Here is a 24,280-nt window from a genome sequence, read left to right on the forward strand (position 1 = left end):
TGGAGAGAGATGTGTTGTTTCAGGACATCCACAACTGAGGTACTTCCCTCAGTCACTCAGTGTCTTGCCAATGAAACTTGCCCCATTAAGGTTCTCCAGATGATAATCTCTTTCTTTCAAGTTAGCACATAGTTCCTTTCTGTTTCTCTTATTCCAAGTGAAACATTGTCCACTCTGGAGCTTCTATGTCAGTTCCAGCAAGCTTCTGCTGCTTGTCCCAGCTTTCTCACTCACACACACACACACACACACACACACACACACACACACACACACACACACACACACACACACCACTCTGAACCTCAGTCAGAGACTGCTTTCTCCCTCTGCTTGCTAAAACCACCTGACTTTCTCCATCAAACAATAGAAGTCATTCTTCTGGTTCATCTGTTTTTATGTAAACAAGAATCCATCAGTGTCCTCTCTGAGCACTCTTGTGAAAAGCCATCATGTCTCTGCTGTTGCTTTAAAGACTAGTCCATTCATTCCACAACTCAGTCCAATTAACACCTACTTGTGAAATCTCCATAGGCATTCTTCAACATTTCTGTAAAGTAACTCTGTGGACTTGAAATCTCCAGTATTTCAAATAAAATCTGTTTTAAAGTGTTTGTATGTAACCTACTTTAACTTTTCCCAATTTATCTACCAAAAATATTTCTATATATTCTGTCACAATATGTTTTAAAGGAGATAAATTATGCATTTTTTTTAGTTAGGTCACAAAAAATACAAACACTTCATAACACAGATCTCATTTAAAATGTCAGAGCTCTGCTCAAGCCCGACAGTTCAGGCTCTAAGTGCCTTTGCAAAAACTTGAAGAATGCCTATAGAGACTCCACAAGTAGGTGTTAATTGGACATGATGTGGAGTAAAGGATTATTGTTTTGGAAAGCAACAGATGAACAGACTCGGAATATTGGGTCTGGTGTGGCTGTCTGTCTGAATGCAGTTTGCTGTTCTAAGAGGGTCATGTGGTTTTCTCTGTGGGAGAGAGAGAGAATTCAGTTCTACAGTTCAGCAGCAGCTGGGACTGCAACATGATAAGCTGGTGGAAGAACCCCATTTTGAAGACGGGTTGTGAGTTCCTATTTCAGCCTGTTCAAAGCCCTTGTGGTCTATACAAGAGGAGATGGCTGGCTGTATAATGTTTCACCTGAGATGAGGGAAACAGAAAAGGAACTCTGTGGTGACCTGAAAGAAAGAAATCATCATCTGGAAAACTCTGATAGGGCAAGTTTCTTCGGCAAGACACTGAAGTGACTGATTGGAAGGAGTCAGATGTGTACAACGAGCAACAAATCTCCCTCTGAAAATCGACAAGAACCTTCCTGAGCAGAAACCATTTAGCTTTCAAGCATCAAAGCCTGGTGAAATTCATAAATGTTAAATTTATAAAAGAGATACCAGTGAACTTGGAGGAATGAGAAGTGAGATTGGACTGTAAATCAAAGAACTTTTTCTGAACTTACACACACATATGCTCTTAGAATTAGCAGAGGGTTAAGTTTAGTTAATAGAAGAAATAAGGTAAAGTTTGATCCTGTTTTCATGTTTAAAGATAATTAAGTAACCATTTATCTTGCTTAATTTCTATTGTGGCTGTGTTTTGGGATCCTCTGGGCCTGTAAGAATACTCTCATTAGATGGTTGCTCTAAAATGCCTTCTAAAGTCCTACTGTGGGGTTTGTTGTTCCTAATCAATTTCTTAACTTCCCCTTTCTATCACTTCTGAAACTTGTATATCACGAAAAATTAAGCTCCCAGTCCTGTGCTTCGCTCAGTTATATTTCTGTGACCATATTCAAAGGTTCCTTTTAATGTCACTAAATAGTACATTCTAAATGATAAAATGCACGCTTTACTTCAATTTTTGTCTGCTGTAAGGCAAAGAATCGCAATCAGCATTGCTTAGAGCTCCTAATATGAGAAAGAGAAGCAAAAGAGAGTCACATCAGAGATGTTGGATTAACCTCCATTGCTCCCTCAGCCTCTGCAGAGCACAGACTCCATTTGAAGCCATTGGCAACCTGTTGTGATACCTGGTTCCTGTGAGCTCATCTCCAACAGCCCGCAGGCTGCAAGTCACGAACAGTTCGCAGCCTCTGTGGGTTCTTCAGCCACTGAGCCTCTCCCTTGTCCACTGCCACATTCATCATCTTGTTTGGTCTTCACTTACACTTTTCTTTTTCAACAGAGACTTTTCTCCGTTTCTGGGGTCTGTGCTGGTTTGTTGCTCCCCTGGCGTCCATAACCCTTGTAGTGTGTGGCTCAGCACAGGCACAGCCATTTTGGGCATAGACCCCGTGGTTGCAGGATTTTTTTAAAAAGTCATCGTCAACTCCTTTAACAGTCTGTTTAAAGCCTGTGCAGAGCAATCAGACCATATCCAATTAACTGAAATTTTGTTCCATAATTGCTTACTTTTGGAATTGTGGTTATTGCTTTGCAATCATGTTGATATTGTGAATCTAAATTGTCCATAGTACATATACTGCAGGGAATATACCCAGAATATGTTGGTATCCAAAAGGTTCAAGTCATGTTCTTGTTTAATGAAATCATCTGTACAAATTGTTCAGCTCTATGCAAGTAATGGTGTTCTATATTTTATAATTAACTTATTGTTTTGTTTAATTGGAATGGACAATATTGTCATGCAAATTAAATTCTAATTAAAGAAGAATTGAAGTAGTTTTCATAAATAAGTGCAAGCAAAAATGCATCAATGAACAGAGATTTCTTTGTTTGATGGGACCAGGATTTCCTCCTGTTCCTTTATTCCCCTCAATACTACATTTTAACTTATAGTTAGAGTTCTATCTTAATGTCCTTGGCAGCATGAGAAATAAATTTTCTTTACCTTTACCTCAAATGCAAAAGCAAAATTATTTGAATGGTGAAATCTGAATTTTAAGTTTTAGGCTCCAGACTTGAGAGATTTTCTGTTTCTAATTTACCTTCTACTCAATGATTTATTTAGTATCAGAGGCTAAGAGGTGATCTTTTCTCAGGATAAATGATTATGGAATTAATGGGCGTAACTTTAAGATGAGAGGCAACTTTTTCACCCAGAGATAGTGTTTGGAATAAGCTCTCAGGAAGTAGTAGAAGTGGGAACAATTGGGACAGACAAACGACATTTCATTGATGGGTAGGACTGAAGAATATGGAACAAATGCAGAAAAATGTGCTTCAGAGGATGTTTCATTTTCTACAATTCTCACTCTATTAGTCATTTAAGCATTGGATAAACATTATTTACTTTGGTGAGATTAGAAAAATGGTTATCAGAAGGAGACAATTTCAACTGCAGGTTGGGCCAGATCATCCAAACATCTGGGAATAATTACTGGTGCTTGTCTTCAGTTCTATGAATTGAAAAATGAAGTGAATCGTTAGTTATTCTGATCACTGAAACAGTTGACCACCTAACATCCTGCCTATGGTGCATCAGGTTCCTTGCCATCCTGCTGGGAGCCAGGGATTTCTTCACCAGGGGGCAGGCACCTGGGTCAGTGATCAAGGATCTGCTGATTACTGAGTGGCGAGTGGCCACTATGTGAGTGGCCACTAACTTAGATTGCAACTTGCAGAGGGAGAGGTGGAACAAAGTCCAGAGGGAGCGTGAGGAGTATATTTAATGGTGACAAGATGTATGTGGTTTAAATGGTTAAGAGTCCTGAATTAATCTTATGTGAGTAAAATAATGGTGCCTTTGCTCCATTCTAACTGATCACACACTGTAATTGTGTAACTATGCTCTCCCTGTTTTATTGCTATACCATATGTGGGTTGAAAGGCTGAACTGCTCACAAAGTGAACTTTCTCACTGTACCTCAGCATGTGTCAATAAACATGAACTTTAACTTGGAGTTGTAGAAGGAGTATAGTGTATAGTGCTGATCTAATACTCTTGTTAATGGGAGCTCAGATAATCTTTATGCATTTTAAGAGGTAAAGTAGACTACATTCTTGTTTTATTATTAGATATGCCCTTCCTCCCAGCAGGTTGACATGGGAGGAAGGTATTTACTAATGAAGTCACTACTATCCACAAGGAAAAGGACACAACTAGAAAATGTCTCCAATGATTCTTTATTGACCACCTGGGAGGATTGAGCACTGAACAATATCATCACACAAGGTTTGCCTTGTCCAATAATGATCCACTGTCTCAGAGAATGTCAGGTATCTTGAAGGAGTTGCTTGTTTTGAATAGTGTTGGTGGTGAAAACCTTGTTCAGTTTGCTGTTGAGGTGTCAAGGATAGTGTGAATGGAATAGGTTCCTTGAAACCATGTGGCAAATTGGGGCTTTGGGGGAAGTTTTGTTTTATAGACAATATGTGCTGGATTAGGCCATTTGGTCCATCGAGCCAGCACCGCCATTCATTTAGATCATGGCTGATCTTCCACTATCAGTACCCTATCCCTGCCTTCTCCCCAGAAGACTTAATTCCCCTGTCGGCAAGAACTTATCCAGAGAGCCCACCTCTACCACCCTCTGCGGCAAAGCATTCCACAGACCAACAACTCTGGGTAAAAAAATTATTTCTCATCTCTGTCCTAAAGGGCCTTCCCTGTATTCTTAAACTATGGCCTCTAGTCCTAGTCTTCCCCAACCTTAGGAACATATAATCAGTTTCTATCATGTCCAATCCATTAATAATTTTATCTCCCCTCTTCCTTCTAAATTTCAATGTATACAACCCTAGTATATCCAACCTTTCAGTATATGTCAATCCCGCCATCCCAGGAACTAACCTTGTGAATCTATGCTGTACTCTCTCAATAGCGAGAATGTCTTTCCTTAAATTAGGATTCCAGAACTGGACACAATACACCAGGTGTGGTCTCACCAGGACCCTGTACAATTGCAGAAGGACATCTTTACTCCTATACTCTATTCCCCTTTTTTATGAAGGTCAACGTGCCATTTGCCTTTTTAACAGCTTGTTGAACCTGCATGCTAGCTTTTAGTGACTGATGTACAAGTACACTTAGATCATGTTGCACTTCCCCATTCCCTAACTTGACTCAATTTAAATAATAATCTACCTTCCTGTTCCTGCCACCAAAGTGGATAACCTCACATTTATCTGCATTAAACTGCATCTTCCATGCACACATAGCCTGTTCAAGTCCCCCTGCATTTTCCTTGCATCTTCCTCACACTTCACACTGCCACCCAGTTTCATGTCATTTGCAAATTTGCTAATATTATTTATAGCTCCCTTATCTAAATCATAAATATATATGATAAACAACTGAGGACCCAGCACCGGGCCCTGTCGCTCTGCCATCCTGAAAGTGACCCGTTAATCCCAACTCTTTGTCTTCTGTCTGTCAACTAATTTTTTATCTATGTCAGCATCCTACCCTCAATATCATGCTCTCTGATTTTGCCTACTAATCTCCTATGCGAAACTTTATTAAAAGCCTTCTGAAAGTCCAAGTACATCCATGTCCACCCTCCTCACCACATCCTCAAAAAATTTCAGAAGATTAGTCAAGCATGATTTTTCCCTTCAGAAATCCATGCTGACTTGTAATGATATTATTATTACTTTCTAAGTGTTCTGTTATTTCTTCTTTTATAATAGATTCTAATATCTTCCCCACTACTGACGTCAGGCTAACCAGTCTGAAATTGCCTGTTCTCTCCCTCCCTCCCTCCCTTCTTAAAAGCAGTACAACATTAGCCACCCTCCAATCCACAGGCACCTATTCAGAATCCATAGAACACTGGAAAATATCGACCGATTCGTCCACAATTTCAAGAGCAACCTCCCTAAGCACCCTGGGATGCAGTCCATCAGTCCCTGGGGACTTATCAGCCTTCAGTCCATTCAATTTACTCAAGACCACATGGTTCCGAATTTGGATTTCCATCAATTCCTCCATTACCATTGGAATTTCTATCAATTTCTTTGATACCGCAGGATCTCTACCCCTTATTTGACCTTTACTTGTATCTTCCCTGGTGAAGACAGATCCAAAGTATCTTTTAAACTCATCAGCCATTTCCTTGCTTCTCGTAATAATTTTGCCCGTTTGTTTTTAAGGGCCCAATTTTGGTCCTAACTAATTTTTTTCGTCTTTACATATCTAAAGAAGCTTTTACTATCCCCTTTAATATTATTGGCTAGTTTACTCTCATACCTCATTTTTTCCTCCTGTATAGCTTTCTTCTTTATCTTTTGTTTTTCTTTGAAGGTTTCCCAATCCTTTAGCTTCCCACTCCTCTTTGTTATTATACTTCCTCTCCTTGGTCTTGATACTGTTCTTGAATTCCTTTGTCAGTTACAATTGCCCTTTGCTCACCTTAAAACCTTTCTTCCTCTTTGGAATGAACTGGTCCTGTACCTTCTGAAAAATGCCCAGAAATACCTGCCATTTTTGTTCCACGGTTCTCCCAGCCAGAGTATCCTTCCATTGTATTTTGGCGAGCTCCTCTCTCATGGCTGCATATCCCCTTTATTCAACTGTAATATTGATACTTCTGACTTTCTTTCCTTCTCCCTTTAAAATTGCAAATTAAAACTTACCATATTATGGTCACTAACCTAATGGCTCCCCTATTTCAAGGTCCCTTATCAAATTCGCATTGTTACACCGAACACCAAATCCAGAATTGCCTTCCCCTCTGGTGGGGTCCATCATGAGCTGCTCTAAGAATGTATCCTGGAGACATTCTACAGACCCACTTTCTTGCAGTCCTGCACTAGCTAGATTTTCCCAGTCTACCTGCATGTTGAAATCCCCTATAACAACTGTACCATTACTATTCTGACATGCCAATCAATTCCTGATTTATTCGACCTATATCTGAGCTACTGTTTGGGGGCCTGTATATGACTCCAATTATGGTCCTCTTGCCCTTGCAATTCCTCAACTCTATACAAACAGACTCTACTCCATCTGCTTTTATGTCGCTCTTTTCAAGGGACTGAAAATCATTCCTCACCAGCAGAGCCACCCCACCCCATCTATCCACCTGTCTGTCCTTTTAATAGGGCGTATACCCTGGAATACTGATTTCCCAATCTTGGCCCTCCTGCAACCATGTCTCCGTTATTCCTAGAACATCATACCCTCCAATATGCAGTTGAGCCTCAAGCTCATCCATTTTATCTCTTATACTACATGTGTTCATGTGTAATTCCTTTAATCTGTTACTCCCCAAATCACCTTGTTACCTAACACACTTGGCTATACTCTCCGATCCCTTTGTGCTCCTTCTGCCCTTTTAATTTCACTGCCTATCTGAACTTTTCCTATTTTCTCTTTCCCATCCATTACCCTATCACTCCGGTTCCATTCACCCTGCCAAATTAGTTTAAACCATACCCAAAGCTCTATTAAATCTGCCCACCATGATATTGGCCCCTTTTGGGTTCAGATGTAACCTATTTTTCTTGTAGAGGTCATGGGCTGGTGTCACAGGAACCCTGGCTGAAGTGTCTGCGGTGATCAGGGGGAGAGAGGGGTCATTGTCAGGGCCCAGGGTGGAGAAGTTGGGGGGGGGGGGGGTGAGAGGTTGCTGCCATGGGGGAAGAGACTGATGTCACGGGGAGGGGAGCAGAGGGGTCGCTGCCACGGGTTGGGGGAGCACGATTGTTGGTGGGAGGGAGACTGACAGCTGGTGGGGGGTATGGGGGAAACTAGTTTGTGACGCATCACTTACTGCATCTTTGCGAGGGCGGGATACCCCTTAAATTGCCGGGTTGGCAATTTACTGGGGCTATCCCCCCCTCAACTTAAAAGGTGCCGGAGGCACCTTTGCCCCACTAATCGGACCTAGGTCCCAGGAGGGCTAGCCAGGTGCTGCAGTTTCAAAGCACCTAATGGAGTCCCCTATGACCACTTCCTTCCCTTCTGCACCACAGCTCCAGGTTCAGTGCTAGTGACCTGGTCACTGTGGCCATCCTCTCAGGTCATCTCCCTCAACAGCATCCAATACAATATACCTGTCGCTGAGAGGAATAAACATAGGGGTGCTCTCCACTATCCTGGTGTTTTTCTTCCCTCCCCTGACAGTTGCCCATTTACCCAACACCTCTAGTCTAGGGGTATCTACCTCCCTGTACGTTCTATCAATTACCTCTTCACTCTCCATAATGAGCCGCAGGTTATCAAGTTGCAACTCCAACCCCCTAATTTGGTCCTTAAGGAGCTACAACCCAGTGCAGGTGTGACCACTGGGGAGGGTGAAGGTTCTAACAACCACCTCCTCACTCTCCCTAACAAGCCACAGGTCTTCAAGCTGCAGTTCCAGTTCCTCAATTTGGTCTTTAAGGAACTGCATCTCCATGCACCTGGCACAGATGTTGCCATTGGGAAGGATGGAATTCACCCATGGTTCCTATATCTGACACCCAGAACAGAGCACTAACCCATTAGGCATGACACTGAATTCTATATTAAACTTATTAAGAAAGGCAAATAATACAGCTTACCTTTCTCTTCACCTGCTTTCACCAAAGCCTGGAAGACCCACTCCTTCATTGCGCCACTCACTCGCTGGGCCACTCCGTGTTCCTCCTTTCCTTTTTTTGGTCCCTTACCAATTAAACCTGACTGGTTTATGTACTTAACGTTCCATTGCTGAGCCAACACACCTCCTCCTTGACCTCCTCGTCACCCAACTAGGCCCCTGACCAGTAAGTTTACTTTATGTACTAACTGCCATTTACTGCCTGGTTCATTTGTATTCTTCTTGGCATGATTAGCAGAGTTGATTTAATATAGTCAGATTTCAGATTTTATTGTCAGGGCATATATATATCACATTGAAACCTGTGATTCTTTTCCTGCGGACGAGATAGAACTATCACTTATTGGTAGTGCAAAAAAAAACTGTATACAAAGTACATGTAAACAAATAAAGTAATGTAAACAACTGTGCAATACAAAGGGGAACAAACAAACAATAAAGTGCTATTAGTGTGTTGGATCCAAGAAAATCCCAAGAACTTAAATTTGCTCACCCTCTCCACCTCTGATTCCCCCAATAATCACTGGATCATACCCATCTGGTTCTCCTTTCCTGAAGTCAACAATTAACTCCTTGGTTTTGGTGACATTGAGTGTGAGGTTGTTGTTGGTGTACCATTCGACCAAGTTTTCGATCTCTCTCCTGAATGATAACTTATTGCACCTTTTTATACAACCCACTACTGTGGTATTGTCACCAAATTTGTGGATGGTGGTGTTGTACTACCTAGCCACGCAGTCATGGATGTAAAGCCTCTTTGTTGGGTACCTCTCTTCCATTTAGTTTTTCCAAGATCAATAAGGATCTATCTAATTCAATATTCAAAAGTGTATTGTGAATCTGGTTCCAATTTTGGAAATTTTTAAATTTAAATAAACTTTATGGGGCATGGCCATGCTAAGGACCTAGTCATGTATTGGTTGAGCTCACCATGAAGAGTACTAAATAAATGGTCAAAACTTGAAAATCAAGATTTTCTCTATTAAAAATGGATAAAACTAACATAAAGAAGCCAAGACAGCAGAGAACAAAGATTGAAAAAGCTCTTATTCAACCAGGATCATCAGGTGAAAGTCCGAAATGGAACGATACCCCCCAGAACCAGGTAAAACTGGAAAGTCAGGTCAGGAATTGAACATCATCCTGGAAAAAGCCTAGTTTTTCATGCTTTTTCATCAATTCAAACTCTGCATGACCCATTCTCTCCATCAGGTCTTCAACAATCTCTTTTATTTTGGTCATTTTCATCACTGGAAAAAAAAGCCAAAGAATGGGAGTTGAATAAACAAGGCCTGCTTGACCGTATGGAGAACTTTAGTCAACAAAATAATGTCAGAATTATTGGACTAAAGAAAAGAATTGAGGGAAGTGATCCCATTAATTTTTTCCATAAATGGATCCCACAAGTGTTGGGAAAAGACAAATATGGAGGAAAAACTGCATATCAAGAGAGCTCACTGAACACTTGGAACCAAAAGAGGTGGCGATCAGAGACCAAGACTAGTTCTGGTGAGACTTTTAAGTTACTGAGAACGGGAGATCATTCTGGGAGCAGCATATGATTACTCAAAGCAGAATAATGGCCCGCCTGAGGTTGATCATGAAAAGGTTATTTTTTTTTCAAGATTTTAGCCCAACTTTGATAAAACAAAGGAAAGAATTTGAAGATGTGAAAAGACAGCTACTTGTTTAAAAAAAACCTTGAAATACTCAATGATATATCCTGTGACTTTGATGGTCGAAGTAGCAAGGGGGATCTGGTGATTTTTCAAGACCAAGAACAAGGTAGAAGAATTTCTGCAAAGTTTGTATATTTAAAAAAAAGAATAAGGTTGCTGAGGGAGATGATTGTGAAAATATTTATAATGGAACTAAGTAAAAGATTTTTTTTATTTTTACTAAACCATCTTGTATTTATTATTTAAAAGTAAAGTGTATAGAAATGTTCACAGAGAGAGCTCAGTAAAAGAAATAAAATCTGGGAAAAGTGGTAGCAGAGTAGAGACTCCAGTCTAAGGGGGAGAAAGGCACCTGGAAAGGAGTAGCAAAAAAAAATGGCACTAAAGGGAGGGGTTCTTCTTCCTTCCTAGGCTTTTATCGTGGGCTTTCGGGGCTCTATACCATCAGGGCAGATTGTGTTTATCTTAATGGGACATGATCACTTTATTATTTAAAGAGTCAGAGATTTTTACTGTTTAAAATACTGTTTAAATATGGCTAGAACATTAAAATGTATTAGTTCTAATGTTAATGGAATTAACAGGAAGGTGAAGAGAAAATGGGTCTTCTTGGCATACCAAAAAAAAAATTAAAGGCAGATAGAGTCTTTTTACAAGAAACCCATCTTACCAAATTGGAGCATGCAAAATTAAAAAGAGGATGGGCAAGGCAGGTAATATCGTGTTCATTTGGATCAAAAGCAAGAGGTGTAGCAATTTTAATTCATAAAAATATAACCAATCAAGCTGGAAGATTTGTCATGACACACTGCAAAATTTGTGCAAAATCATGGATGTTTATGAATATTTATGCTCCACATTATGCTGATGAAGTCTTTATGAAGAATATTTTTTTTAAAACCGCAGGGGGAATAAAAAACATATTGATTGGAGGAGATTTCAATTTTTGTTTAGATCCAATATTGAACAAATTAGCAAGAACAATAAAAAGGTCAAAAGCTGCAAAAATGACCTTTTCATTCTTACTCTCTCCCACCTCCTTAGCGATTACTTCTGGGCATCAGTTTAAAAGACTGTTTCAATGGACTTTTAAGACAGAATTTTGGAATGAATTTCTAGAATTGTGCCTAAACTGTAATGATTTGGATATCCCACATACATAAGTATATTCCTGGATAGTTGGGGTTAAGTAGCTAAGTTGTTACATTATTAGTCATTATTAATAAATATATTGTTTGAAAAAAAACAGTAACAGTGAATTTCTATTGCTGCTGGTCTGTGTTGTACGAATGTATCATGAACATTAAATGAGGTACCAGACAATTAGAATTGATTCCCTTTTTAGATAACACCTTGATTGAGCTTGCTCCTATCTCATATTTTCTTTCAACTTTGAAGTCACGTTTATTTGTTTTTGTACCATAAACCTTGCAGTGTACAGTGAAAACAAAATGGTGTTTCTCTGGACCATGGAGTTGGTTATTTACATAGATAAATTACCTCAGAAACTTTCATAAATATCATTTATAAATATCATGTTACATATGCTAACCCCATGTCCCCGGAGTACAGAAGCCTCATGGCTTTGGGGAGGTGGTGGTGGGGGAAGCTGTCTCTTAATCTGGTTGTGAGGATCCGCTTCGTTACCCCTTCCCGAATGGCAGGATGGAGAACAGATTGTGGGAGAGTGTGTGTGGAGTCCTTCACGATGTTTATGTCTTTCTGCAAACAGCTGCCGTTTTAAATGTGCACCATGGCAGGGAGAGAGACCCCAATAATCCCCTCAAAAGTCTTTATTATCCACTGCAGGGACTTGTGTTCTGAGATGGTACTTTTCCTGAACCAGACAGTGATGCAGTTACATAGGTTGCTCTTAATACATCCCCTGTAGAATGTAGTGAGGGTGGAATCTGAACTTTCCTCAACCTCTGCAGAAAGTAGAGGCATTGTTGGGCCTTTTTGGCAATGGATCTGCTGTTGGGGGACCAGGAGATATTCTCCTCCAGGCGCACTCCAAGGAATTTGGTACTCTTGAGTACCTTGACGGTGGAACCATCGATGGTTAGTGGAGAGTGGTCCCGCTGGGTTCTCCTGAAGTTGATAACCATCTCCTTTGTTTGGTTGATGTTCAGGTGTAGGTTGTTGTCTCTGCACCAGTCCGTTAGTGATTGCACCTCCTTTCTGTAAGCTGGCTCATCATTCTTGCTGATGAGCCTCACCACAGATGTGTCGTCAGTGAACTTGATGATGTGATTAGAACTGTATTTCACTGCACAGTCGTGGGCCAGCAGGGTAAACAGCTGAGGGCTGAGCACGCAGCCCTGGGGCCCCTCCCATGCTCAGTGTGATAGTATTGGACATGCTGCTTCTGATCTGAACTGACTGAGGTCTTCCAGTCAGGAAGTTGAGGATACAGTTACAGAGAAAGGTGTTTAGGCCCAGCAGGTTCAACTTCCTAATCAGATCCTGCGGTATGATTGTATTGAATGCTGAGCTGAAGTCTATGAACAGCATTCGAATATACAAGTCTTTATATTCCAGGAGGTTGAGGGCTAGATAGAACATGGTGGTATTGGCGTTGACTGTAGATTGGTTGGGACGATACACAAACTGCAGAGGGTCAAGTGAGGGGGGCAGCTGAGCCTTGATGTGCTCCATGACTAGCCTCTCAAAGCACTTCATGATGGTGTATGTGAGTGCGACAGGACAGTGGTCATTGAGACAGCACAATGAGGGTTTCTTCAGCACAGGGATGATAGTGGCCACCTTGAAGCACGTTGGTACGATGGTGCTGCTCAGGGAGATGTTGAAGATGTCTGTGAGGATGTCGGCTAAGTTCCATCGAGTCTCTGTCAACTTACAACACATTTTTCCTTCATTTTCTGGTAATGTTCTTTATTTCATGCCCATCAATTCCATCCTGATTATCCTATCATCCAGCGACACTAGTTGGACTGCATAATAGCCAATTGACCTATAACCACATCTTTGGGATGTGGGAGGAAGCTCGAGCACCCAGAATAAACTTGTGTTCACATTGAGGAATATACAAACTCCTCACAGACTGGATCAGAGATCAGAATCAAACTGAGGTTGCTCCAACAGAAGCACTCACCATTATGCTCAATTTCTCACATTTGCTGAAATGTACAAGTTTACAATTAATTTTGAGATGCTACTGATGCAAAGTAGCTTTGTCCAATTTCTCTTTTGAGAGAAGTACCCAAGATCACACCATTCTATATTACTTAATTGATAGTTATTCTGCAATTTCAATGGACCCATTATTGTTTATTTATGTAGGACTTCTTCTTTCCACCTCACCTTCTTAATCTATGCTCTCCAATAAAAATAATGTGCTGGCGATGTAAAGTAATGTTAAAAACATTTTAAACAGAATTAAAACCTAGTTGATTACATAGTGTTTGAATATTTTCTCATGAGAATCGAATATATCAACTGGTCAGAGCATTATATTCAAGAAAATAGTCCTTTGATTCATTCATTGTGTAAGCCTAACGCACACGGGCACAGTAAGAAGGTCTCTCAACAAAAAAAAATTAGTTCCTTGAAGCACTTGTCGACTTGCAGTTTTTCTTATTACGTGTTAAATCCAAATTGCTGTGGCATGAACATCAGAGAGAAGGGGAAGGCATTAGACTGAAATTGCAGATGGTGTCCTATTGTCTCCTCATCCAGAGATGAGATGCATTGCAAAATATAATGCCTTCCTGCTCCCATTTGTTTTTAAATTCATGTAATTTTAATTTACTGAAGCTGGTGGCTTTTACAGAATGATTTTCTGTCACAGTGTTTGGTGATAATTGGACTGTTAGTAATTAAATAACTTGCCCACAGAGTGATGAATGACGTACTCTACTGTGATTAACTGTTCAGTGAAAATGCTTAGAATTGTTAATTAATGACACTTTTAAGAAGCCCTGCAAGGATGATGAGAGGAATGTAAGTAGAGTGCCAGTGTAGTTCTGAATTTAATGAGATATTTGTGCATCTTTCATATAATAGAATTGTAAGCAAAAAGTTAATGATTATAAACTAGGAGTACATGGAGGTAGGGAACTGTAATTAATTTGTCAGGCAATGTTTGTTGCCTATACAGTGCTGGGTTTACTTTTTGAGTTAGAAGTCACTCAGTAGTATTTTGACCTTAATGTTTCGATTAAGCTTAATTAAAAAAAAATATTTATTTCTACAAAACTTCATTTAATGGACGTGGAGCATAGATTACATAGAACACAACAGCATAGTACAGGCCCTTTGGCCCTCGATATTCTGCTGAGCTATCTCAACAACATTTTTTTCATACTGTTCTGTAACTTCTGCGTGGTTGCTTGCTGCTGCTGTGCATCTGTGGCACTTACCATTGCATGCATGCACACAAAAGCCGAGAGTTTTCAGGAAGACCGGATGCTTGGGTGGTTCGGTTGTCTAGCATCCTGATTTTTACTACGTTGATACAAATGGGTTGAAAAGCTTCCTTCTGTGTTTCCAAATTTTATGAAGTCATGAGATTTTTCTTTATAATATATTTTTATTAATTTGAAAGAAAGTAATATTACATGTTATATATAGAATAGGAAATAGTAATCAATCTTAATGCATTAACATAGAGAATATGAATCATAAGCTAATTATATAAACATTGATCATATTAATAAAAAACTAATTAGAGGAGCTTCGGTTCATATTCTATTTTTAGAATATGATTCTGATAAGATACCTATACAAGTAATCTCTTCTATGTATTAAGAAAAAGAAAGCAAAATGGAAAAACAAGAATGAAGAAGAAGAAAGAAAAAGGGAAAAAGGAACCCACCCCCCTAATACTGTCAACAGCAAAATAAAAGCTAGGGATCGAGTGAATAGTACCCAGAGCACTCAAGCCTGTGCAATCAAATTATGACAGTAATCCATGAATGGGCCCATAATTTGTCGAATTTAATAATAGTTTCTTTAACACTATATCTGATTTTCTCCAAGCTGAAACAATATATGATATCTTGTATCCAACGCATATGTGTCAGTGGTAGACTATCTTTCCATTTAATCAAAATTGCTCATCTGGCTATCAATAAAGTAAAAGCTACAACTCTTTGAGTTAGGTTCAACAAAATATTTTCCTGTTGAGAATAACCAAAACATATTAACCAGTGGCCGTTTTCACACTGCAAAGTGATCCTACTTTGTCTGGGTAAAATTCCCAGGAATTCAGGATCTCCCAGGCCTTTCACATCACAGTCTAAATTCTCAGGAATTTGGCTCCCTGGCAATCTGTGGGGTGGGGGGGGGGGGGGGTCCTGCCCCAATTGAAGATGTGTTATGCACTCACAGGAATAAAATAAAGTTCACCCCCCATCCATCTGTCGGTTGCCTGTTTGCTCACTAGCTCCCTTCTTCTGCTGGCCTGCACCCCCCCCCCTCCCCCAGGTATGTCGCGACGGTGGCACAATACTGAATGAATGTCCAACTTCATTTCCCATAATCTCTCGCAGCCTGAACCGGTCTGGGAAATCCAGCAGCGTGAGGCATTATGGTTAATGAGGCTGGCCTTTCATCCTAACTGTAACTTAGTTCCTGAAGTCTGGTCAACATCCTTGTAAATCTTCTCTGTACTCTTTCTATCTTATTGATATCTTTCCTGTAGTTAGGTGACCAAAATTGCACTCATTACTCCAAGCTTGTCTTCACCAATGTCTTATACAACTTTACCATAACATCCCAACTCCTATACTCAATACCTGTGTTTATGAAGGCCAATGTGCCAGAAGCTCCCTTTACAACCCTATTCACTTATGGCGCCACTTTCAGGGAATTATGTATCTGTGTTCCCAGATCCCTCTGTTCTACCACCCTCCTCAGTGCCCTACCATTTATTGTGCATGCCCTTTCTTGGTTTGTCCTTCAAAAATGCAACCCCTCACACTTGTCAGCATTAAATTCCATCTGCCATTTTTCAGCCCATTTCTCCAGCTCAACCAGATCCCTCTGCAAGCATTAAAAATCTTCTTCTCTCTCCACAACACCTCCAAACCTAGTGTCATCTGCAAACTTGCTGATCTAATTTACCATATTATGATCCAGATTATTGATATAGATGACAAACAACAATGATCCCTGAGGCACACCATTCGACATAGGCCTCCAGTCTGAGAAGTAATCATCCACCACTTCTCTCTGGGTTCTCCTGTCCAGCCATTGTCAAATCCAGTTCACTACTTCACCATGAATTCCGAGCATCTGAACCTTCCTGACTAACCTCCTATGTGGGTCCTTGTCAAAGGACTTACTAAAGTCCATGCAGACAACATCCACAGCTTTTCCTTCTCATTACTCAAAAAAACTCTATAAGATTGGTTAAACATGCCCTACCACGCACAAAGCCATGTTGACTATCCCTAATCAGTTTCTGGCTATCCAAATAATTGTATATCCGATCTCGCAGAACACCTTCCAAAAATCCATTTACTACTGATGTCAGGCTCACCAGTCTATAATTTTCAAGGTTACTTTTGGAGCCTTTTATTAAACAATAGAACAATATGAGCTCCCCTCCAGCACCACACCCGTGGCTAGGGACATCTTAAATATTTCTGTCAGAGCCCCTGCAATTTCAACACTAGCTTCTCTCAAGTCCGAAGGAATATCTTGTCAGACCCTTGGGATTCATCCATCCTTATTTGCTTTAAGACAGCAAGCACCTCCTCCTCTTTAATCTGTGTAGGTGCCATGATGTCACTGCTTATTTTCCTTACTTCCCTTGATTGTGCCAGTTTCCTGAGTGAATATTGATGCAAAAAAAAAAATTCTCCCCATCTCTTTTGGTTTCCATCTCTTAGCCATACATAGCTGACCACTCTTATTTTCAAGAAAACAAATTTTGTTCCTTTCTATCTTTTTGCTCTTAATATACCTGGAGAAATCCTTAGGATTTTCCTTCACATTGTCTGTCAAAGCAACCTCATGTCCTTTTTTAGACTTCGTGATTTCTTTCGTGAGGTTTTTCTTACATTTTTTGTATTCCTCAAATTCCTCATTTGTTCAATGTTGCCTATACCTGATACACACCTCTCTCTTCTTCCAAACTAGATCTCTAATATCCCTTGAAAACCAAGATTCCCTTTGCCAGCTAACTTTGCCTTTAATCTTGACAGGAACATACAAACTCTGTACTCTCAAAATTTCATCTTTTGAATGTCTTCCTCTTGCCTCCATATCCTTGCCTGAAAACAACTTATTCCAGTCCACACAATCTAGATCAGGGGTAGTTAACCATTTAATTTTTAAGCATACAGTATGGTAACAGCCCATTTCAGTCCACGGGTACCTATCGGGGATGTAGGTTAATTGGGCAGGATGGACTTGTGGGGTGAAATGGCCTGTTGCCATGCTGCATGTCTGAATTAAAAATTAAAAGGATGGCCACCCTGGTGTTGATCCTCTCTCATTTCCTCAAAATTGGCCTTTCTCCAATTTAGAATCACAACCCGATGCCCAGATCTATCCTTCTCCATAATTAATGTGAAACTAATATGATCACTGGACCCAAAATTTTCTCCTACACACACTTATCATTTGCCCTGTCTTGTTCCCTGATAGGAGATCCAGTATTGCACTCTCTTGAGTTGGTTTAGAAAATGTTCCTGGACACATTTGACAAACTCCATCCAACCCTTTTACAGAATGGGAGTCCCAGTCAATATTTTGAAAGTTAAAATCTTATGTTTTCTGCAGCTATCTGCTATCTCTTTGCAGATTTGCTCCTCCAAATTTTGTTGACTGTTGGGTGGTTTATAATACAACCCCATGAGTGTGGTCATATCTTTTCCATTCCTCAGCTCCACCCATTTAGCCTCAGTAAATCAGCTTCTGGTCTGTCCTGTCAGAGCACAGTTGTGATATTTTCCCTGATGAGCAATGTCATCTCCAACCCAGCCCCCACCCATTTAGCCTCAGTAAATCAGCTTCTGGTCTGTCCTGTCAGAGCACAGCTGTGATATTTTCCCTGATGAGCAATGTCATCCCCAACCCAGCCCGTTTTATCGCACCTGAAACAATGGAAACCCAGAACATTGAGCTGCTAAGACTGCCCCTCTTGAAACCAGAGTTTCACAAATGGCTACAATGTCACAATTCCACATGTGGATCCATGCTCTAAGTGTCTGACTTTCCTACTACACTCCTTGCATTGAAAGTGATGTACCTGAGAACATTTCCACTATATAAAAATGTATCGAACCCAGAGGACCCCAAAACCACAAGGGCTTTGACCAGGCTGAACGAAGCACTCACAATCCGTCTTCCAAATGGGGTTTTCCACAAACTTGCCAGCTTGTCCTGTTCCAGTACCAGCTGTTGCTGCTAACTGTAAAACTGTAGAACTGATCTCTCTCTCTCTCTCTCTCTCTCTCTCTCTCTCAGAAATGCCTGTTTGACTCCCTCTCTGCTTGCAAAAAAAAACACATGACCCTCTTAGAACAGCAAACAGCACTCCCAGATACCTGCGGCTCCGAACCTTCTCCTCCAAGTTCTTTCATCTGTTGCTTTTCAAAACAACAGTCCATTAGTGAAGTCTCTTGGGCATTCTCCAAAGTCTTTGCAAAGGCTTTTGACGCTGGCCTGTCTAGCTTGAGCAGAGCTCAAGTATTTTAAATAAGATCTTTTTGAAGTGTTTGTATGTGACCTACACTAAAAAAAAACTTGCCCCAATTTCTCTCCCAAAATCATATCTATAATCTCTCGCACAACCTGTTGACTTCTAAGGTAACGTGCAATTTTCACCATCTTTTCCTTCCTCCACTCTTCTATCTGCTCTTGGCACTCTGGTTCCAATCCCCCTCCAAATCTAGTTTAAACTCCCCAGAGTAGCACAAGCAAACCTTCCTGCAAGGATATTAGTCCCCCTGCAGTTCAGATGTAAACCATCCTGCTAGAACACATCCCATTTTCCCTGGAAGGGAGCCCAATGATTCAGAAACCTGAAGCCCTCCCTTCTGCGCCTTGTATTAAGCTGCATTATCCCCCATTTCTAAACTCTGGTAGGTGGCACAGGTAGCAATCCTGAAATCACAATTATGGAGGTCTTGTTGTTCAACTTGGTGTTTAACTTCCTGAAGTCTCCTTGCAAGACCTCCTCATTCTTTGTTCTGTACATGGACCATGTCATCAGGCTGCTCACCCTCCCTCTTGAGAATGCCATGAAATTGATCTGAGATATTTCAGACCCTGGCACCAGGGAGGAAACATACCATCTAGGATACTCAAGTTCTTCCACAGAACCTCTTATCTGTCCCCTGAACTATGGAATCCTCTATAACTGCAGCTTGCCTCTTCTCCCTTTCCTTCTTAGCCATTGGACCAGATTCCGTGCCAGAGACCTGATGGCTATGACTTGCCCCTGGTTAGTATTTTCTCCCCAATCCCTCCCCCCCCCAAACAGTATCTAAAATTATATGCTTTTTATCGAGGGGTACAGCCACAGGGTGCCCTGCACTGTCTGTCTGTCCCCTTTTCATCTCCTGACTGTCACCCATCTATCCTCTTCCTGTGACCCTGTAACTCCTGTCTATCACCCCCTCTGCATCAACTTCAGCTTCATTTCCTTAACTTAGTTTGTCAGGAGCTGCAGCTGGATGCACTTCTCACAGATGAAGTTGTCTGGGATACTACTGGTCTCCCTGATGACTCACATTCTGCAAGTGGAACATTCCTAGGCCTTAGCTGCCATTCCCATTGTCTATGACTTGAGGAAAACATATATAAACCTGCCCTAACTGGTGCCAACCTGCTGAATCCTTTTTCTTCCTTGAAATATGGTGGCCCTTACTCACTTCAACTCCTGAACCACCACATCAGCCCCTATTTGCTGAAGCCTCTTGAACCGAAGCCTTTCCAATCTGACTGATGATGACTGTCCCTTCAATGACGGCTCTGCTATGGAGTCCCTCACTTTTATAGTGATGTTTGGGTCACCTGACCTCTATTGCCTTCAACTGTTGAATTCAATTGCCCAAACTTGAGATGCTGATTTTCAGGTCTTTGTGTCTTCTACCTAAACATAGCAGTGAGAAGAGGTTGTGACCAGTGTGATGGGGTTCTTTTATTAAGGCACATACGACATGTAATGGCACAGCATATTTAATTTCTGTTTTTAATTCCATATTGGGTGGCTGGAAGGGCCTGTTACCGTGTTGTATGTCTAAATTTAAATGCAATGTCCTTAAGAATGAGGAATGTATTTTAGTTTGCCTATTTTTTAAAAAATGTGTGAAGTACAGTTCTTTGTGATCTGGTGTCTTTTGTTGCTGTTATTGTCAAGTAGGTTTCATCTGTTCAGGAGAGGAAGTTGACTTTGAAATCAAATTCGATTGCAACCTGTTATGAAAGTGCTTTTGGTTTATAACTCTTGCCATTTTTGCACACTAGCTCTTTGTTTGTAAAGATGTATAGAGCTTGTTCCTTCATGATTCAGTGACATGTCGAAGTATGCATGGTTTTATTTATCCTCTGTGGTACAGTTTGTAAATATTTCAATGGAAGACATTTAATGGTTTTTTTTACTCTAAATTTTAAATTATTTTTATTTTTCAGACATGAAATTCCCTTGAGCAGGGCTTACTTGATGCTATAATGTGTTGACCAATCACGATGGGCAGACGATACCCAGGAACTTATCATCGTCCAAATAGTGAATGTACGTATGGGTGCGGACAATCATTCCCTTTAGTTCTTTAACTTTGCTTCAAAAATATTGATAGAAATGTTTTGCTGTTTCTCCTGGAATATGAATTAGTACTATCATTTGGAATTTCTTTCAAGGTATGTTCGTTTCAATGATATGATATCCATAACTGATATCTGCTGTGAATTACTGTATTTGTAAGTAACTTTCCTATTAAATTGGAGGCAGATGGGAATGGAATAATTTTAATCGTGGTGATCTCCTGGGAATATAAATGATGCAATTGGAACAGTTATGTTCTGTGGGTTTGGGTTTAATTAAAAAATATCAGCATTTGTTTTACATTTGTTTCCAAAATCACTTGAAAATACAATTCAGACTTGACAAAGTACTTTTCGTTTATAGTATGGAAAAACCAACATTTTCTCATCGTTTTATCTGACCTTGAAGATGGTGACCTCTTGACTTACTTGGGTTCTTGTGGGGAAGATAGTCACGCAACTTTTTTTGTACACTGCTAGATTTGTGCTTCTCCTTATCACCCTCCAGCAACTGTCTCCACCTTCACCTTCTTCAACCTGGTTTCATCTGTCCCCTTTTTTCTCTCTTACACATTCTTACCTGCTTCAGTTGCCCAATTCCACACCTGCAACTCCCCCATCCTCCACCCCTCAATATGCCAGTCACATACTGCCCCCTATCTCATCTCTCCCCATATAATGGATATCTCCCTTCTGCATTTTCAGTCTTGGTGAAAGTGCTCTGACCAAAACATTGACTTTCCATTTCCCTCTACAGATGCTGCCTGTCCCACTGAATCCCTCCAACAAATCTACTCTCTGGCTAATGAAATTTCTCCACATCTGTTTTTAATGCTCCAGATGTCTGCATTCTCTTGTGTTTCTTTTCCCTATCTCTGTTATGCAGGATTTTGCAAGTTTCAGACCTAATGCCAATGTAGTAACTACAATATGTTTTGAAGTTGGGATGGTATGTAATTTGGGAGCAATATTTCCATTCACCTGCTGGTCTTCTCATCCTTGTAGGTACAGACCCAGGTTTGGGAGTTACTTTTGAAGTAGAGCAGGCAAGTAATTGAAGTGCATTTTCTAAATGATGCTCACAATGGATGGGGGAGTTGCAGGTGTGGAATTGGGCAACTGAAGCAGGTAAGAATGTGTAAGAGAGAAAAAAGGGGACAGATGAAACCAGGTTGAAGAAGGTGAAGGTGGAGACAGTTGCTGGAGGGTGATAAGGAGAAGCACAAATCTAGCAGTGTACAAAAAAAGTTGCGTGACTATCTTCCCCACAAGAACCCAAGTAAGTCAAGAGGTCACCATCTTCAAGGTCAGATAAAACGATGAGAAAATGTTGGTTTTTCCATACTATAAACGAAAAGTACTTTGTCAAGTCTGAATTGTATTTTCAAGTGATTTTGGAAACAAATGTAAAACAGATGTTGATATTTTTTAATTAAATCCAAACCCACAAGTGAACAGGGCAATGAATATTCAGGGAGTTTAATATGCTTGAAAGAGTAACAATGAGTAGTACTTGGTATTTGATTCTGAGTTTGTATTGCTGACAGTTCTTCATTTGCTGGTATGCAGTAATTAAAGTAGCATTAGATCTATAATTCTATGATGAGATCATGATGTCACATCAGAAACCCACTATTATTGGTATTTGGAGTGTTGTTAAAATAATTAATTCTGGTGGCATGATAGCTAGCGTAGCAGCAGAAGGGGGTGGGGCTTAAGACAGAATCGCCACCTGTCACAGCGGGTCTCTGGGGACATTTTAGACCAACTCAAAGATGGTGCTGGGCTACCTTCTTCTCCAAGAGAAAGCCCGCAAACTGTGGGGATCGTCGGGTGACGCGATGACGACACTTCTGGTTTCAGGCCAACCGAACTGAAAATGACTTTAAAAGCCTGTGTAACTCGAGATTAAATAGTTTGACAGTTACTTGATTAAGTGTCAGTCATCTTTCCTTAGCCCCACAACTGGCAGCGCTAAATTAGTGACCCCGACAGGGTGCTCAACGGTAATTGAGCCCCATCAACGGAGCACAGCTCCACATCCCCAGTATGAGTGAGGCAGCAGATCTATAGGCAGTAGCATTTAAGCTCCCCAGCTTCTGGGCACATAACCCACTCTCCTGGTTCCAGCAAGCTGAGGCTCAGTTCAACCTAAGGAACATTACCAACACAGCCACTAAATACTGGCATGTGATAGCCTCACTGGATGAGCACTCTGCTGCCAAGGTAGATGAGTTTATTAATAACCCGCCCGCAGATGGACAATACAATGCTTTCAAGGCACACATACTCGCTACTTTGAGTATGATGGAAGTAGAGCCTGCTCCACCTCGAAGAACTGGATGACAGGGCGCAGTCTTAGCTGATGAATGAGATGCCTGCTCTAGCAGACAGGCATTTCGATTGTTTAATGTTCAAGACAGCCTTTTTGGATCGCCTTGCCCACGATATTGCCCTGCACCTTTCTTCATCCCATTTTTCCAACCCGCGGGTAGTGGCAAGCAAGGCAGACATACTTTACCAGGTGCCACAGCCTCCGGTCTAGAAGTTCCAACAAGTTACCTTAGACATATGCAGTTTTGGCATGAGATCGGTGAGGCTGCTATTAGACATGCAATACCAGTGGCCCTTCACGCCAGTGGCTGTATGTCAACCTATCCTGGGTACAGATTTCACAAGGCCGCACAACTTCTTAGTTGACGTTAAAGGACATTGCTTAGCGCATGCCACTACTTTCCACATATGCCCACTCTCCTCTAGCCATCACCTGGCGGCATGCTGCATGTGCTGACACTGGCCACCAATGATTTTGCGAATGCTCTCGCCAGGTTTCCTGAGCTCCTTACCCCAGATTTCCATTTATATTTCCCCCCACCATGGGACCTCCCCTGCATTCCAAAACCCACAGACTACCTCCCGACCGCCTTCAGCAAGCTAAAGAGGTATTCCAGGCAATGGAGGAATTAGGAATTGTCAGGAAGTCAGATAGCCCCAGGCATCGCCTCTTCACGTGGTCCTGAAGACATCGGGTGGTTGGCGGCCTTGTGGCGATATTGTCTGCCTAAGACACCATCATCCATCTATTCAGTCTTAGGTAGACAATATCCTGTGGCTTCTCCTGCTGTCATACTGTTTATTGAAATTCTTATTTTGTTTCCCAAGTATTTGACCCTTGGCTATGTAATTTGATTCACTGTTTCCATGTGTTGTGTTGACTTCAAGCTTGACTTTTCCACCATTTTGCAGTCCTACTACCACAGATATTCAATTAAAAATGCAGATATATTTGCAATAATGTTAGGAAAGCCAAAGAGATGATTGTGGACTTCAGGAGGAAATCAGGAGAACACAATCCAG

General features: G+C 41.0%; 1 protein-coding gene across 4 annotated transcripts in view; it reads left to right on the forward strand.

The window, feature by feature from the left end:
• LOC138757472 (amyloid beta precursor protein binding family B member 2-like) overlaps window positions 1–24,280 on the forward strand; it is a 367,320-nt gene that overhangs the window by 106,313 nt on the left and 236,727 nt on the right. For 3 of the 4 annotated variants that reach the window (XM_069924831.1, XM_069924832.1, XM_069924834.1), the window contains exon 1: window positions 20,807–20,894. Coding sequence is in view for 1 of the 4 variants with exons in the window: in XM_069924835.1 (XP_069780936.1) it covers window positions 20,849–20,894 (46 nt within the window). In the remaining 3 variants the exon portion in view is untranslated. Of the gene's footprint in view, window positions 1–20,791; window positions 20,895–24,280 lie in introns of those variants that run through there. The other variant, XM_069924835.1, reaches the window with a different exon arrangement.

The sequence above is a fragment of the Narcine bancroftii genome, chromosome 3 (assembly GCF_036971445.1).
Source record: "Narcine bancroftii isolate sNarBan1 chromosome 3, sNarBan1.hap1, whole genome shotgun sequence".
Classification (NCBI taxonomy): Eukaryota; Metazoa; Chordata; class Chondrichthyes; order Torpediniformes; family Narcinidae; genus Narcine; species Narcine bancroftii.